General features: G+C 43.2%; 1 protein-coding gene across 2 annotated transcripts in view; it reads left to right on the forward strand.

Annotated features, from left to right (window-relative positions):
• The first annotated feature begins 397 nt into the window (after positions 1–397).
• The window catches only part of LOC137351546 (repressor of RNA polymerase III transcription MAF1 homolog), a 70,495-nt gene continuing 57,268 nt past the window's right edge, over positions 398–13,624 (forward strand). Inside the window, exons 1-3 of one of the 2 annotated variants that reach the window (XM_068016067.1) lie at positions 398–796; positions 3,381–3,441; positions 7,290–7,432. In XM_068016067.1, coding sequence (XP_067872168.1) covers positions 7,350–7,432 — 83 coding nt within the window. In that variant the 5' untranslated portion in view covers positions 398–796; positions 3,381–3,441; positions 7,290–7,349. The remainder of the gene's footprint in view (positions 797–3,380; positions 3,442–7,289; positions 7,433–13,624) is intronic. The other variant, XM_068016073.1, reaches the window with a different exon arrangement.

Consider the following 13,624-nt stretch of genomic DNA (forward strand, 5'->3'; position numbering starts at 1 on the left):
AAAAGAGGTCCTTCAGCCAAAATAGTGTTGAAGTCACTGTAAACAGCACCTGCCCAAAATAGAATGTGAATGACTGACAGCACTTCCAGCCAATCATCAGCGAAAGAGCCTGGTCGATGGAGGACGGGGTCAGACTGTTGAACCAATTGCTGCGCAGTGATATGCAAAGTAAGATGCAAAGGGCGGGGTTAACTGGCGAGGAACGATTGCGGTGCGCGAGAGCGAATTCAAATGGTAACGGCCTTATGCTCTTGACTGACGGCTCTGTAAACCAATCATAGCCAAATACCGCCGAAATTATCATTGAGCGACGGCAATTCTGACCAATCAGAAGCAGCTGGGAAGGCGGGCTTCAATGTGAATGGATAATAAAGGCGGTGGGCGGGGCTGGTGTTGACGCCTAGTATTTAAATAGAGCGGACCGTCGCGGGTGCGAGCTGTCGACTATCTTCGTGAGCGTAATTACTTGGTTGGCTTTAAATCGGTTAAAGGGCGCGTGAGGGGAGGGGAAAGCGGTGGGAGCAGTGTTCGGTGACTGTGTGTGGAAGCTCGGGCTGTGATGGTGACCCAGGCCGCTCCCCGTTTCCGCTGTAAGGCCTATTCATGTCGCTGTGCCCCGCGCTCGCTCTGTTTACACCCGCGGCACTTCATCACCTCGAGAGCGGAGGGCGCCTTTCCGAGAGACGGTGTTTCGAGTCGGCCCACTTCCGCCTGAAGAGAGCCTGAGGGGAGAGAGAGAGAGAGAGAGCGAGAGAGAGATCCTCCCGGGAGTAGTAGGCCCAGGCCGCACCGCCAGGTAAGACCCTCTGGGGCTCAGTACATCACCTAGGGGCCCGGGCACAGCTGGCAGTGGGGGTGTGGTATTAGCGGGTTTGCCTGTCGGGGTATTAATTGATTTGCCAATGGCGGTATTAATGGGGATGCTAGTGGGGGTGGGGTATTAATGGATTGGCCAATGGGGGTATTAATGGGGATGCCAGTGTTGGTGGGGAAAATTAACAGGAGTTGTAGGAACATTTCTGTCAATGTTGATGAATGTGGATATAAACAGAGGTGGTGGTAATTTTACTGTTGGGTTATGGGTATTAACACAAGCTGCAATAATGTGGTTGTCAGTGCAAGCAAGAAGAAAGAAAAACGGAGATGTAGAAAATTTGAAACTGGAAGAGAAGTGGAAACACTCGGGTTAGGTAGCATATGTGAAGAACAGATGAGTTAATGTTTCAGGTATTGCTATTAAATGTCAGGATCTGCAATATTTTTAGAGATTGCAATAGTGTTTTGGGACACTGACTAGAAATCCTTTCCTTTTTCGTCTCCCTGTCTCGAGAGACAATGGGTAAGTGCCTACAGGTGGTCAGTGGTTTGTGGAGCAGCGCTTTGAGTGGCTATAAAGGCCAATTCAAGAGTGACAGACTCTTGCACAGGTGCTGCAGGTAAAGTTGGTTGCCGGAGCTGTTACACAGTTGGCTCTCCTTACACTGCTGTCTCTCTTCCTGCCAACTGCTGAGTCTCTTCGACCCGCCTGTCTTCAGCCACGCCTTTACAGCTGTCTGCCAGCTCTGACGATCGCTGGCAACTGGCTCCCACGACTCGTGGTCAGTGTCGCAGGACTTCATGTCTCGTTTGCAGACGTCTTTAAAGCGGAGACATGGACGGCTGGTGGGTCTGATACCAGTGACTAGCTCGCTGTACAATACGTCCTTGGGGATCCTACCATCTTCCATGTGGCTCACATGGCCATGCCATTTCAAGTGCCGCTGGCTCAGTAGGGTGTACATACTGGGGGTGTTGGATGCCTCGAGGACTTCTGTGTTGGAGATACGGTCCTGCTACCTGTTGCCAAGGATTCTCCAGAGACAGCGAAGATGGAATGAGTTGAGACGTCGCTCTTGGCTGACATACGTTGTCCAGACCTCGCTCCCATTGGCGCACTGACTAGAAATAGGAACTGTCAGTAATATTTACTGTCGGTGTTTAAGCAGCATAGTTTTAACAGGAACTGTCAAATACTTCTGTGATAAGTGAATGTTTATTCATGGCCCTTAACCTAAATCTCAGAGTCTTTGTCTAGATTGGTGAGTGCTAATATTAAGATGGCCACGGCAGTAATGCTATTGTAGTGAGAGCCTTGAGCAGGGCTAGTAGAAGTGTGTGAGGGCATGAATGGCAGTTGATCATAGTGTCGGTGAACAAGCTTTTACTTGTGCTATTGGAGAAGTTGTGTACTAACGAGAGGTGCTAGTAATTCTTCTGGAGAATGGGAATGTTTACTGGTAATTGAAGTTCCTGTTGAGAATTATCTAATTGAGTGAGCAGTAATAAAGTCGGGGAAGGCAAACATGAGCATGTGCTGAGATAATGCTGTCACAGTGCAAGCATTAATAGGTACTGAGTGCTGTCGGGGGAAATATATTAAGGGCTAACGTTGTTACTTGGCAAATGAGGCTTTGAGCGATGGTATTGTAACTACCTGTGTCAAGGAATTGATGTCAGAAGCTGGTACTCTGCAGTACTGTGCTAAGATTATCTTGGGAATACGGTAAACAGTGATGGATTGTATTACTGGGGAGTGGTAGTAATAAAACAATATACGAAGCACAACTATGTGTTCAGTCCCTGTTGATTATGCTGTCTGTTCCTGGAAGCACATCAATAGGTACAATAAACTACAATGCTGTAGTTCAAAAAGATATAGATGTCAGTGCCTAACAGTGTATGTACACTCAGTGCCTGAGACAGTGTGATCTCATTTCTTGCACTCTTTGGCAGTCAGTAGTAATATACCCTCATGCATTCATGTTCACCTGCGAACTGAAGATTTAAAATTCAGTTGGCATTTCAATACACAGAATAACTTTTTTAATGGCGAGAAATGCTTAGATGTTTAATTGGATATGTGTATGCCAATGAGGTATGTCTCTGTTCTGCGTGGTACAGTATTAAATGCTGGATGTGTGCAGCATCTGGAAGAACAAGAATTTAACCCCTGGTGATTTTCTTAGCTTTCCCTCTATTGTGCATCAATTTTTTTTTATCTCTCTCAAAAGATAGGAGTAATTGTCAAATTTTGGCTTTGTCTACCCTTTGCCTGTTTTTGACTAATTGCCCATCCGATAAGTTCACTAATATTCAATCAATTTTTGTTACCTATTGCATAATAATGGGAAAGGGTGGCAGAGATGTGGCACTGTCTACTTGTATAATGTGCCGAGGTGATGGTGGGAGATGTTGGGTTTGAAGATCCTGAACTCTATGCAGCATGTAATGCAGAACAACAGTTTTTACCCTATTATTTGTAAATACACTCATGCATTTTATTTTTTCTCTTTTTTTTCCTCTTGCTACTTCCTGATGTGATGCCTGCAATGATCGAGTAGCCTGCCTACACTTGAGGTGCAGATAAAACTCAACACACGACGTGTGAGGTACTATATCTTGGTAGGTTTTTGGTAGGAAGAATGAGGAGAGATTGTACCATTTTTAGCATGTACTATGTTGAAGAGGGTGTAAGAACAGAGATCGGGGGGGCGCAGGATGGTGTTTGTGCACAAATCTTTCAAGGTGGCAGGGCAGGTTAATAAAGTATTTGGGATACTGAACTTTATAAATAGAGGCATAAGGTACAAAAGTCAGGAGGTTATCCTAAACCCATATAAAACACTCGTTTGGCTCCTGCTGGAAGATTTTGTCCAGTTTGGAGGGCAGCACTTTAGGAAGGATGTGAAGGCTTTGGTGAGGTGACAGAAAACATTTACCAGAATGCTTCCATGGATGAGGAATTACAGTTGTGTGGAAAGACTGGAGAATGTGGGGTTCTCCTTTAGAACAGAGAAGGTTAAGAGGAGATTTGATGGAGCTGTTCAAAATCTTGAAGGGGTTATATATGTAAACAAAACCTTTCCCGTGGCTGAAAGGTGGATAACCCGAGGACACAGATTTAAGGTGATGGGCAAAAGAACCAGAAGCAATATCTGGGGAAAGACCTCTTTTTTTTTTTTTACACAATGGATTATTGTAATTTGGAATGCACTACCTGATAGGGTGGTGGATACAGATTCGATAGTGGCCTTCAAAAAGGAATTGGATAAATATTGAGTCAGAGAGATGCAGGACTGAAACGGGCCTTCGGCCCACCGAGACTGTGCCAACCATCAACCACCCATTCATGCTAATCCTACATTAATCCCATGTCCCCTACCACATCCCCACCTTCTCTCAATTCTCTTACCACCTACCTACACTAGGGGCAACTTACAATGGCCAATTTACCTATCAACCTGCAAGTTTTATTTTTTTTAAATTTTTATTCTATTTTGAGATACAGCACTGAAACAGGCCCTTCGGCCCACCGAGTCTGTGCTGACCAGCAACCACCCATTTTTACTAGCCCTACAATAATCCCATATTCCCTGCCACCTACCTACACTAGGGGCAATTTACAATGGCCAATTTACCTATCACCTGCAAGTCTTTGGCTGTGGGAGGAAACTGGAGCACCCGGTGGAAACCCACCCAGGGAGAACTTTCAAACTCTGCACAGGCAGTACCTAGAACCAAACCCGGGTCGCTGGAGCTGTGAGGCTGCAGTGCTAACCACTGCGCTGCTCAAGAGGGGAAAAAAGAGCAGGCTTTTGGGGAAAGAGCTACAAAGTGGGGTGAACTGAATTGCTCTTCAAATTAGCTGGCACAGACACTGGGCTGAATGGCATCCTTTTGTGCTGTAACATTCTGATTCTGTTGTCTTCAGAAGTGGAGAGGAGAGTTGAGATTGGTGGAGAAAGATGAACTGAGACAATTTTATTTTAAGTTGCACCAATTTCAGATGTTAAATAATATCTGGCAATTGCTGGTGACACGCATGGTACGTGTACCTGTTAGTTTTACATAACTCATTGCCTTATGCAGATGCAGCACAGTTTGAAAGGACAAAATATCTACTGTGTATCTTTGTTCTGAGGCACAGACTAAATGAGTCCCCATTGGAACTGTGCTAACAGAATAGCTGTTCAAGGTATTGGGACAAATGCTATAATTCGGGTTTTAATTTAGGAGCATCTCTTGATCCATCAGCAATGTAAATAAATCCAAATTAGAAAAATAAATTAAACCTGTTTGGTTACAGCTGACACCAGACTGAACCCTTTATGAACTAGTGTTTGCAAGCTGGATTGTTATTTGATGTAACAAGTCTATGCTGCTGAGCGTTTTCCACTTTTCTGGTGGACATGATATCAACATTTTACACCTATCTTTGTGCTTTACTAAAATCTTAGTGACGTTTGATCCCTTGGCTTAACAGAGAAGCCACATTTAGCCATATTCCAATCTGACTTTGATTTTAGCTATCCCACGGCAGTTAAATAAGTTAGTATCAGTTCAGAGCAAGTGAGCAAAATCAGTCTTTTTCCTGCACTCTTGGCTCCTGTTTCCAGGGTGTGGAGGGTACCTGGCAGAAACAATTTGTAAGATTTGTTTTGCTGCACTTGGCTCTGTTCCCAGCTAGGGAGCTCTGGCAGCTGATTCCAGTTGACTATGTTGTTAATACATAAACAAAATACTACAATTGGGTCACCAACAAACTATCCTGGAATTGCAAAGCTAGGCTCTTGGAATATTCCTGAAATGATGTTGTGATTTGAGGAGTACAAAAGTCTCCATCTTTCCATGCATCTTTTTGAGAAAGTGGATAAATCCAGAAGAAATACATGGGTGTTTAGATTGGATAACTCTAGCAGAGCTTGTACAGGCACAGTGGGTCAGAAGGCCTCGTGGTATATTTTAATTTTTTTTCAAACTAGAATCCTTGGTGAAATACTACTATAGGTTGAAAGAGGGCACAGCAAAATCTGAAGTTTTAACTTTTTTTTGGATGGAACTCAGTACTGGCCTCTTTTCAGATGCTGACTGTTTCTGGCCCTGTTTTTGTTTTCTAGTATGTGTTGAAATTCCTTCTCACTAAAGACCCTTCTAAATGTTGAGCAGCTTGGTGTTTAAATTGTCAGCTTCTTGATAGCTAGAGCTGTTTTAATCCTGCTGTTCATTTCAATTTGGACTCAGCACCATTTCTAGGGCAAATTCTTGTTTACCCTAAGTTCGGCTGCCTTATCCAGATGACAAAATCTTAAAACCTGGATCTGTGATTCTGCTGCAAGGTCTGTCAGAATCCAAACAATGAGCATTAGAATAAATCGGCTTCGCTCCTGTTGGCCATCTTTTGGCTAAAGTTGTACATTTAACCACTGACACTGTAGCCACACAGTTATTTTTTAATTATTAGGTTATGGGTGTCATTGGTAATGCTGACATTTATTGATCCCTAGTTGCCCTGAGGAAATGGTGCTGGATCTTATTCTTAAACTACCAGTATGATACAACTGAGTGGTTTGCTAGGCCACATCAAAAGTTAGTTAAATCAACCACAGTATGGGACTGGAAGTAGATTTAAACCAGAGTATTTTTTATTCATTCATGGGATGTGGGCGTCACTGGCTAGGCCAGCATTTATTACCCATCCCTAATTGCCCTGGAGAAGGTGGTGGTGAGCTGCCTTCTTGAACCGCTGCAGTCCATGTGAGATAGGTACACCCACAGTGCTGTTAGGAAGGGCGATCCAGGATTTTGACCCAGCGATAGTGAAGGAATGGCAATATAGTTCCAAGTCGGGATGGTGTGTGGTTTGGAGGGGACCGTGCAGGTGGTGGTGTTCCCATGCATTTGCTGCCCTTGTCCTTCTAGTTGGTAGAGGTCGTGGGGTTGGAAGGTGGGTAAGAATGGCATGTTTCCTTCATTAGTGACCTAGTTGGATATCTTTGCTACAATCAAACAGCTTCATAATCGTTGTTGATAGTTGTCATTTCTGGTTTGTTTAAATTGAATTCAAATTTTCAAACTTCAAGTAGGATTTGGACTCATTACCCTGATTATTAATCCAAACCTGTGCATATAGCCACCCACACTGCTGTCCAGTCTCCCTGTTTGTGTCTAAAATGACCTGTTAGTGACTTCTATGTGCCACACTCTTCTAGTCTGTACCTAATTGTGTTTCCGCAGAATTCTTCAAGTTTGTTCTTGTCTTATTTCCTGCCTCCAACCTGGTTGCAAAACAGAAATGGGGATGATGAACAGCTGTAGTTTTTTTCCTGAGACTGCCATTTAATGTAGCCTGCATATGAGCTGTAACCCACTAGCACGTGCTGTACATGTGCTTGTTTTTGGGAATTTAATGCTATATTTGATCCTGTCTTTTTTTTCTCTTCCCTTCCCTTCCATTTTATTGTTGGGTACAGCATCAAGTATCTGAGTTTCGGTTCCTAGACCTACAGGTGGAGTAAATCAAGTCTTCCAAGATGAAGCTGTTGGAAAATACGAGCTTCGAGGCAATGAACTCTCAGCTTACTGTAGAGACTGGTGACTCTCGCATCATAGGGCGGTGAGTTGTATCTATCACTTTTTTAAATGATCATCTGATTGAGGTTGGCATCTTAAATGTAAATTACTATTGCTCTGTGTGCACTGTCTAGGCAAGTTGAATCCGTAACCAAACATTTTTCTGAATTTAAGAAATCCCATGGTTGATTGTAATTGGTCATTACATTAGCCCAGAATTTACAGCACATCACATTGCAGGTGTTGACCCTGCCCCTGCACGCGCCCCCCCCACAAAAACCCCTCAGGAAAACATAGCACGAGTAACTGCAGCAATTATTTATGTCTCTAATATCTTGAGACTTTTGTGTTTCTTTCACAGAAAAAGTTGGACAGCTAACTATCATAGCTCTACCTTCCATTAAAAGCAATAGCACGATCTGGCTTAATGAATTCACGCTGTTGTGATCACAATAGAAATAAAGAAGGCTAATGGGATGCTATCTTTTATTACGAGAGGAATTGAAATTAAAAGTAAGGATGTTATGCTTCAGTTATACAGGGCATTGGTGAGACCACATCTCTAATACTGTGTGTAGTTTTGGTCTCCTTATTTAAGGAAGGATGTGAATGCATTGGAGGCAGTTCAGAGGAGGTTTACTAATTGATACCTGGAATGAGCGGGTTGTCTTATGAGGGAAGGTTGGACAGACTGGGCTTGTTTTCACTGGAGTTTAAAAGAGTGAGGAGGAGGGGGGGCGGGGGGGCTTGATTTGAAGTATGTAAGATCCTGAGCAGTCTTGACAAGGTGGATGTGGAAAGGATGTTTCCTCCTGTGGGTGAGTCCAGAGCTAGGGGGCACTGTTTGAAAATTAGGGGTCACCCTTTCAGGACAGATGAGACATTTTCTCAGGGTTGTGTGACTTTGGAACACTGTCTCAGAAGGTGGTGGAGGTGGGGTCATTGAATATTTTTAAGGTGGAGGTAGATAGATTCTTGGGCAAGGGATCAAAGGTTATCGGGGGTAGATGGGAGTGTGGAATTCGAGACACAAACAGATCAGCCTTGATCTTTATTGAATGGTGGAGTAGGCTCGAGGGGCCGAATGGCCTCCTGCTCCTGATTCGTATGTTCATTTGTATAACCACTTAAACCATTGCAGAATACAAAAAAACAGAAATCCTATATGTCTGGAGTTGAGTTTTTAGCTAGTCTCCAAATTCAGGTAGTTAATCCTGTATATTGTAGTTACTGATATAAAATATGTCCATTCATATTTTACCATTGAATGAGCAAGTTCTAAATAGCATTAGAATTGCAAACTGCTTGAGCAACCAAACGCAATCTCTGGTTTCCATATTCATATCTCACTGGGAAGGTGGGGGTGTTCGCTGCTCCATCTAATAAACTAACCAGACAGAAAAACGCTTTTTAAGGAGAATCAGCTCTGTGAATTTGAATTTGTACTTGTTTCTCAAAATCAATTCAACCATTAAGTATCTATTTTAGGTGCTTCCTGGCCTGGGCGATTCCTCATTGCAGTAGATTTGTACTTTGGTCATTGCTTGCACCACTTCACTTCCTTACTATAGTCACTGCAGCTTATTCTAATTGATTCTGCAGCAGATTTTGCATTCGATGCATCAGTGGAGGATTGGAGTAAACAGTGGTCAAACTTTTGTGTTTATTGAATAGTGAATTGAAGTCTACTAGTTTCACCCTCATCACACACTCATGTGGTATTGCATAATGTCTGCAAGATGAATAGACTGATCTCTGCTGTGAATTGAACCAGATTCATGCCGTCAAGTGGTGTGCTAACAAGGCAGAAGCAGAAATGTTGTACGGCTATATATAGTGCAAATGAAGAGGAATCTGAAAGGGGAAAAACACGTGCTAATAGTACAGATGGTCAGTCAGTATCAAAGTGAGGACAGGTTCACATTTGACATCTCCACTCAAAACATTAACTTTTTCATATTAATGAGTCTTGTGTATAGAGGGGGCTTAGATATGCTTATTATGTATGGTCTGGTTAAGCCGTTATTAAGTAAACTTGTTACATTTTTTAAATCGGTTGAATTACCTGAAATTATTAAAATATGAAAAGAAAGAAAGTCATATATTTCCACTCTGGATTCAATTAGTTTCTGTTGTGTTTGTGCAGCATTTTGAATAGCAAGCTCTTGTGTTGAATGCAGTGGCAAGGCAGGGTAGAGTGGCATTTTGAGGGCAGCTGAGCAATGAATGGCATTGTGTATGCAAAATATATTCTATTAGTCTTCAAAACCTCCCTTGACATTCCATATTAGAGTCCTCCACTGTTAATAACCTGGAGGGATCACCATTGACCAGAAACTCAACTGGATCAGCCACACAAATGGCTGAGAGCAGGCCAAGGGCTGGGTATTTTGCAGAGTTGTTCACTTCCTGACTACTCAAAATCCCTCTACAAGGCACAAATTGGGAGTGTGATGAAACACCGCACTTGAGTGGATGGTGCAGCTGCAACAACACCGAAGCTCTATCATCCAGGACAAAGCAGCCTGCTTGATCGGCACCCCATCCACCACCTTAAACATTTGCTTCCTCCACTACAGACTCTCATTGGTACCAACTACAATCTGCACTGCAGCTCCTTTTTAACAGCACCTCCCAAGCTGAAGGCAAAGGCAGCAAGTGCATAGGAACATCACTTTTAATTCTTTCTTGAGATGTGGCTAGGCCAGCATTTGTTGCCCATTCCTAATTGCCCTTGAAATGAATGGCTTGTAAAGCCATTTCAGAGGACAGTTGAGCGTCAACCATGTTGCTGTGGGTCTGGAGTCACGTAGACCAGACTAGGTAAGGATGACAGATTTCCTTCCCTAAAGGACATTAGTGAAACAAATGGGTTTTTAACAGCAATTGATAATGGTTTGATGATTACAATTAGACTAGCTTTTAATTCCAGATTTATTAATTGAATTCAAATTTCACCATCAGCTGTGGTAGCCCATGTCCCCAGCCTCTGGTTACTAGTCTAGTGATACCACTGCGCCCCCACCTCCCCAAAGGTGCACAGCATCACCTAATATGGACATATATCATTCCTTCATTGTTGCTAGGTCAAAATCTTGGTGCTCTCTCCCTAATAGCACTGTGGGAGAATAATGCTGCGGTTCTGATGTCTGGCCAGCATCAATCCCTCAGCCCAAACCGATCATTCATCTGCGTTTCTACGGTGCAAAACAAAAAGGCAGTTGATTTTTGTCTACGTAAGTCATTGCACTTACAATAAATTATTTATGTGAAGCTGATCAAAAACAGAAGGTGTAATAGGAGCTGTACAAGTGGAAACATTTTTTCATTGGCAGTGTGGTTATTTAATTGCTAGTAGAAAGGAAACTGCTGTTTCCTCTTTAGCGCATGTTTTGTGTAAATTTGCTGTGTGAAGCCTGAATAATGCTCATTTGTATAATAAGTCTCATTGCCATCCTGTTGCATCGTCATTGATGCATACTGTTTGTGTTTCATGTTGTGGTAGATTTGAACAGCTCCAATTGTCAATACGTAGACATAGGAATAGGCTGAGGTAATTCAGCCCTCCAGTGTTCTGCCATTCAATACCTGAGCTCCATTTACCCTCCTTTGCCCCATATCTCTTGATGCCCTTACCCAACAAAAATTGATCGATACAAAAGCAAAATACTGTGGATGCTGGAAATCTGAAACACAAAGAGAAAATGCTGAAAATTCTTATCAGGTCTGGCAATATCTGTGGAGAGAAGAGCAGAACTAACATTTCAGTCTGTTTCAAATGTCTAGTGATCTTGGTCTTGAAAATTTCAATGGTTTGCCCCTAGCACCCACAGCCTTTTGGGAGGGAGATTTCCACTAACTTTTTTGTGTGAAGTAGCACTTCCTGCTTTCACTTGTGGCACTTGCTTAGCAATAACCTGCTCAGTGACTCTCCGTTTTGGTTCCACCAGGGCCACTCGGCTCCTGACCTCATTACAGCCTTGTTTCAAACATGGACAAAAGAGCTGAACTCCAGCGAGTTAAGAATGATTGCCCTTGTCATTGAGGCAGCATTTGACTGAGTATGGCATCAAGGAGCCCTAGCAAAACTGAGTCAATGTGAATTTGGTGGGGGGAACTCTCTGCTGGTTGGAGTCATACCTAGCACAAAGGAAGATGATTGTGATTGTTGGAGGTCAGTCATCTCAGTCCCAGGCCATCATTGCAGGAGTTCCTCAAGGTAGTGTCCTAGGCCCAACCATCTTCAGCTATTTCATCAGTGACCTTCCTTCAATCATAAGGTCAGAAGTGAGGATGTTCGCTGATTGCACAATGGTCACCATTCGCGACGACTCAGGTACTGAAGCAGTCAGTGTAGAAATGCAGCAAGACGTGACGATATCTGGGCTTGGGCTGATAAGTGGCAAATAACATTTGCGTCACACAAATGCCAGGCAATGACCATCTCCAACAAGAGAGAATCTAACCATCTTCCCTTGACATTCAATGCCATTATCATCACTGAATCTCCACTATCAACATCCTGGGTGTTGCCATTGACTAGAAACTGAACTGGAGTAGCCATATAAATACCATGGCTACAAGAGGTCAGAGGCTTGGAATCCTGCAGCGAGTAACTCTCCTCCTGATTCCCTAAAGCTTGTCCTCCATCTACAAGGCACAAGTTAGGAATGTGATGGAATACTCTCCACTTGCCCGGATGGGTGCAGCTCCAACAACACTCCAGCTGAACACCATCCAGGGCAAAGCAGCCCACTTGGTTCGCACCCCATCCACAAATATCCACTCTCTCCTCCAACACTGGCAGCAGTGTGTACCATCTGCAAGATGCACTGCAGCAACGCACCAAGGCTTCTTTGACAGCACCTTCCAAACCTGTGACCTCTACCGCCTGGAAGAACAAGGGCAGCAGTTGCATAGCAACACCACCACCTGCAAGTTCCCTTCCAAGCCACATCATCCTGACTTGGAATTATATTGCCGTTCCTTCACTGTTGCTGGGTCAAAATTTTGTAACTCCCTTCCTAACAGCACTGTAGATGTACCTACCACACATGGACTGCAGCAGTTCAAGAAGGTGGCTCACTGCCACCTTCTCGAGGGCAATTGGGGATGGACAATAAATATTGGCCTAGCCAGCAATGCCTATATCCCATGAATGAATTAAAAAAAACTCTTAAATGACCTAGCTCTCTATTGTGATGCCTTGTTCTGGAGCCCTCCACCAGAAGCAATCGTTGCTTTGTATCTACCTATGGAATTCTTTTAATATGAACAGTGGGCCACACTTTCATGGTCCAGAGGCAGAGTCCTCCTGTTGTCCTATTACAATTGGCATCAATGGTCCTGGCAAAAGAATCAGAGGGAGAAGAGAATTTTTTTTTTTTACATAGCAAGTTGTGATCTGAAGTGTGCTGTTCAGAAAAGTGATGGAAGTAGATCCAGTACTAACTTTGATAAGAAAATTGAATAAATACTTGAAATGGAAACATTTGTAGGGCTAATAAATAGCTCTTGAAGAGCATGATGGCAGAATGGTCTCTTGTACTGTAAGACTCTTGTGACTTGGGTGGGGAACAGGAGAAAAATTATTCCCAATAGCTGTCATTCCAAACACCTAGATATTCAATGCAAGCCTGTTCCTGCAGTCACAGTGAGGTGGTTTATGTTTTTTTTTATAGTGAAACAAAAAGCAAAATACTGCAGGTGTTGGAAATCTGAAAGAAAATGCTGGGAGCACTCAGCATCCACATTAGTGGATTAACATTCAGGTATAAAGCACTTCAGAACTCCTAGAACAAATTCACTCTATTGCCAGTACTGTTTGTTGTCATTCAGTTGTTTTAGGGATAAAGTATTCATTCTGTCCTCTAGCTTAGTTTGTGATCTATTTTATGTTGGTACAGTGTTTTGTTTATATTCTGAATTTATGGAAACTGTGGTCAGCCTTTTGTTCTGAATGTGGATGGCATTGCTTGTGTCTTCACCCTACTGAGTCATGACCACTTGCAAACTAGAAGCTGAACCAAAGCCCAGGGGAAAAAAAATGAACTGGCCATTCATTTTGGCTATATAAAGCTGGGGAGGAGGAGGGCAGCAAGGAGGAGGTAAGCTGAGACTAGATAACCTAGACATGCTGTTAGTGACATCGGAATGATTTTCAAAAGAAAGCTATTACCAATTTTCTAATGAATTTTGTGGGGCCCTGCCATGACCAACATGGCTGCTTTTTGCA

This window comes from Heterodontus francisci, chromosome 2 (genome assembly GCF_036365525.1).
Source record: "Heterodontus francisci isolate sHetFra1 chromosome 2, sHetFra1.hap1, whole genome shotgun sequence".
Classification (NCBI taxonomy): Eukaryota; Metazoa; Chordata; class Chondrichthyes; order Heterodontiformes; family Heterodontidae; genus Heterodontus; species Heterodontus francisci.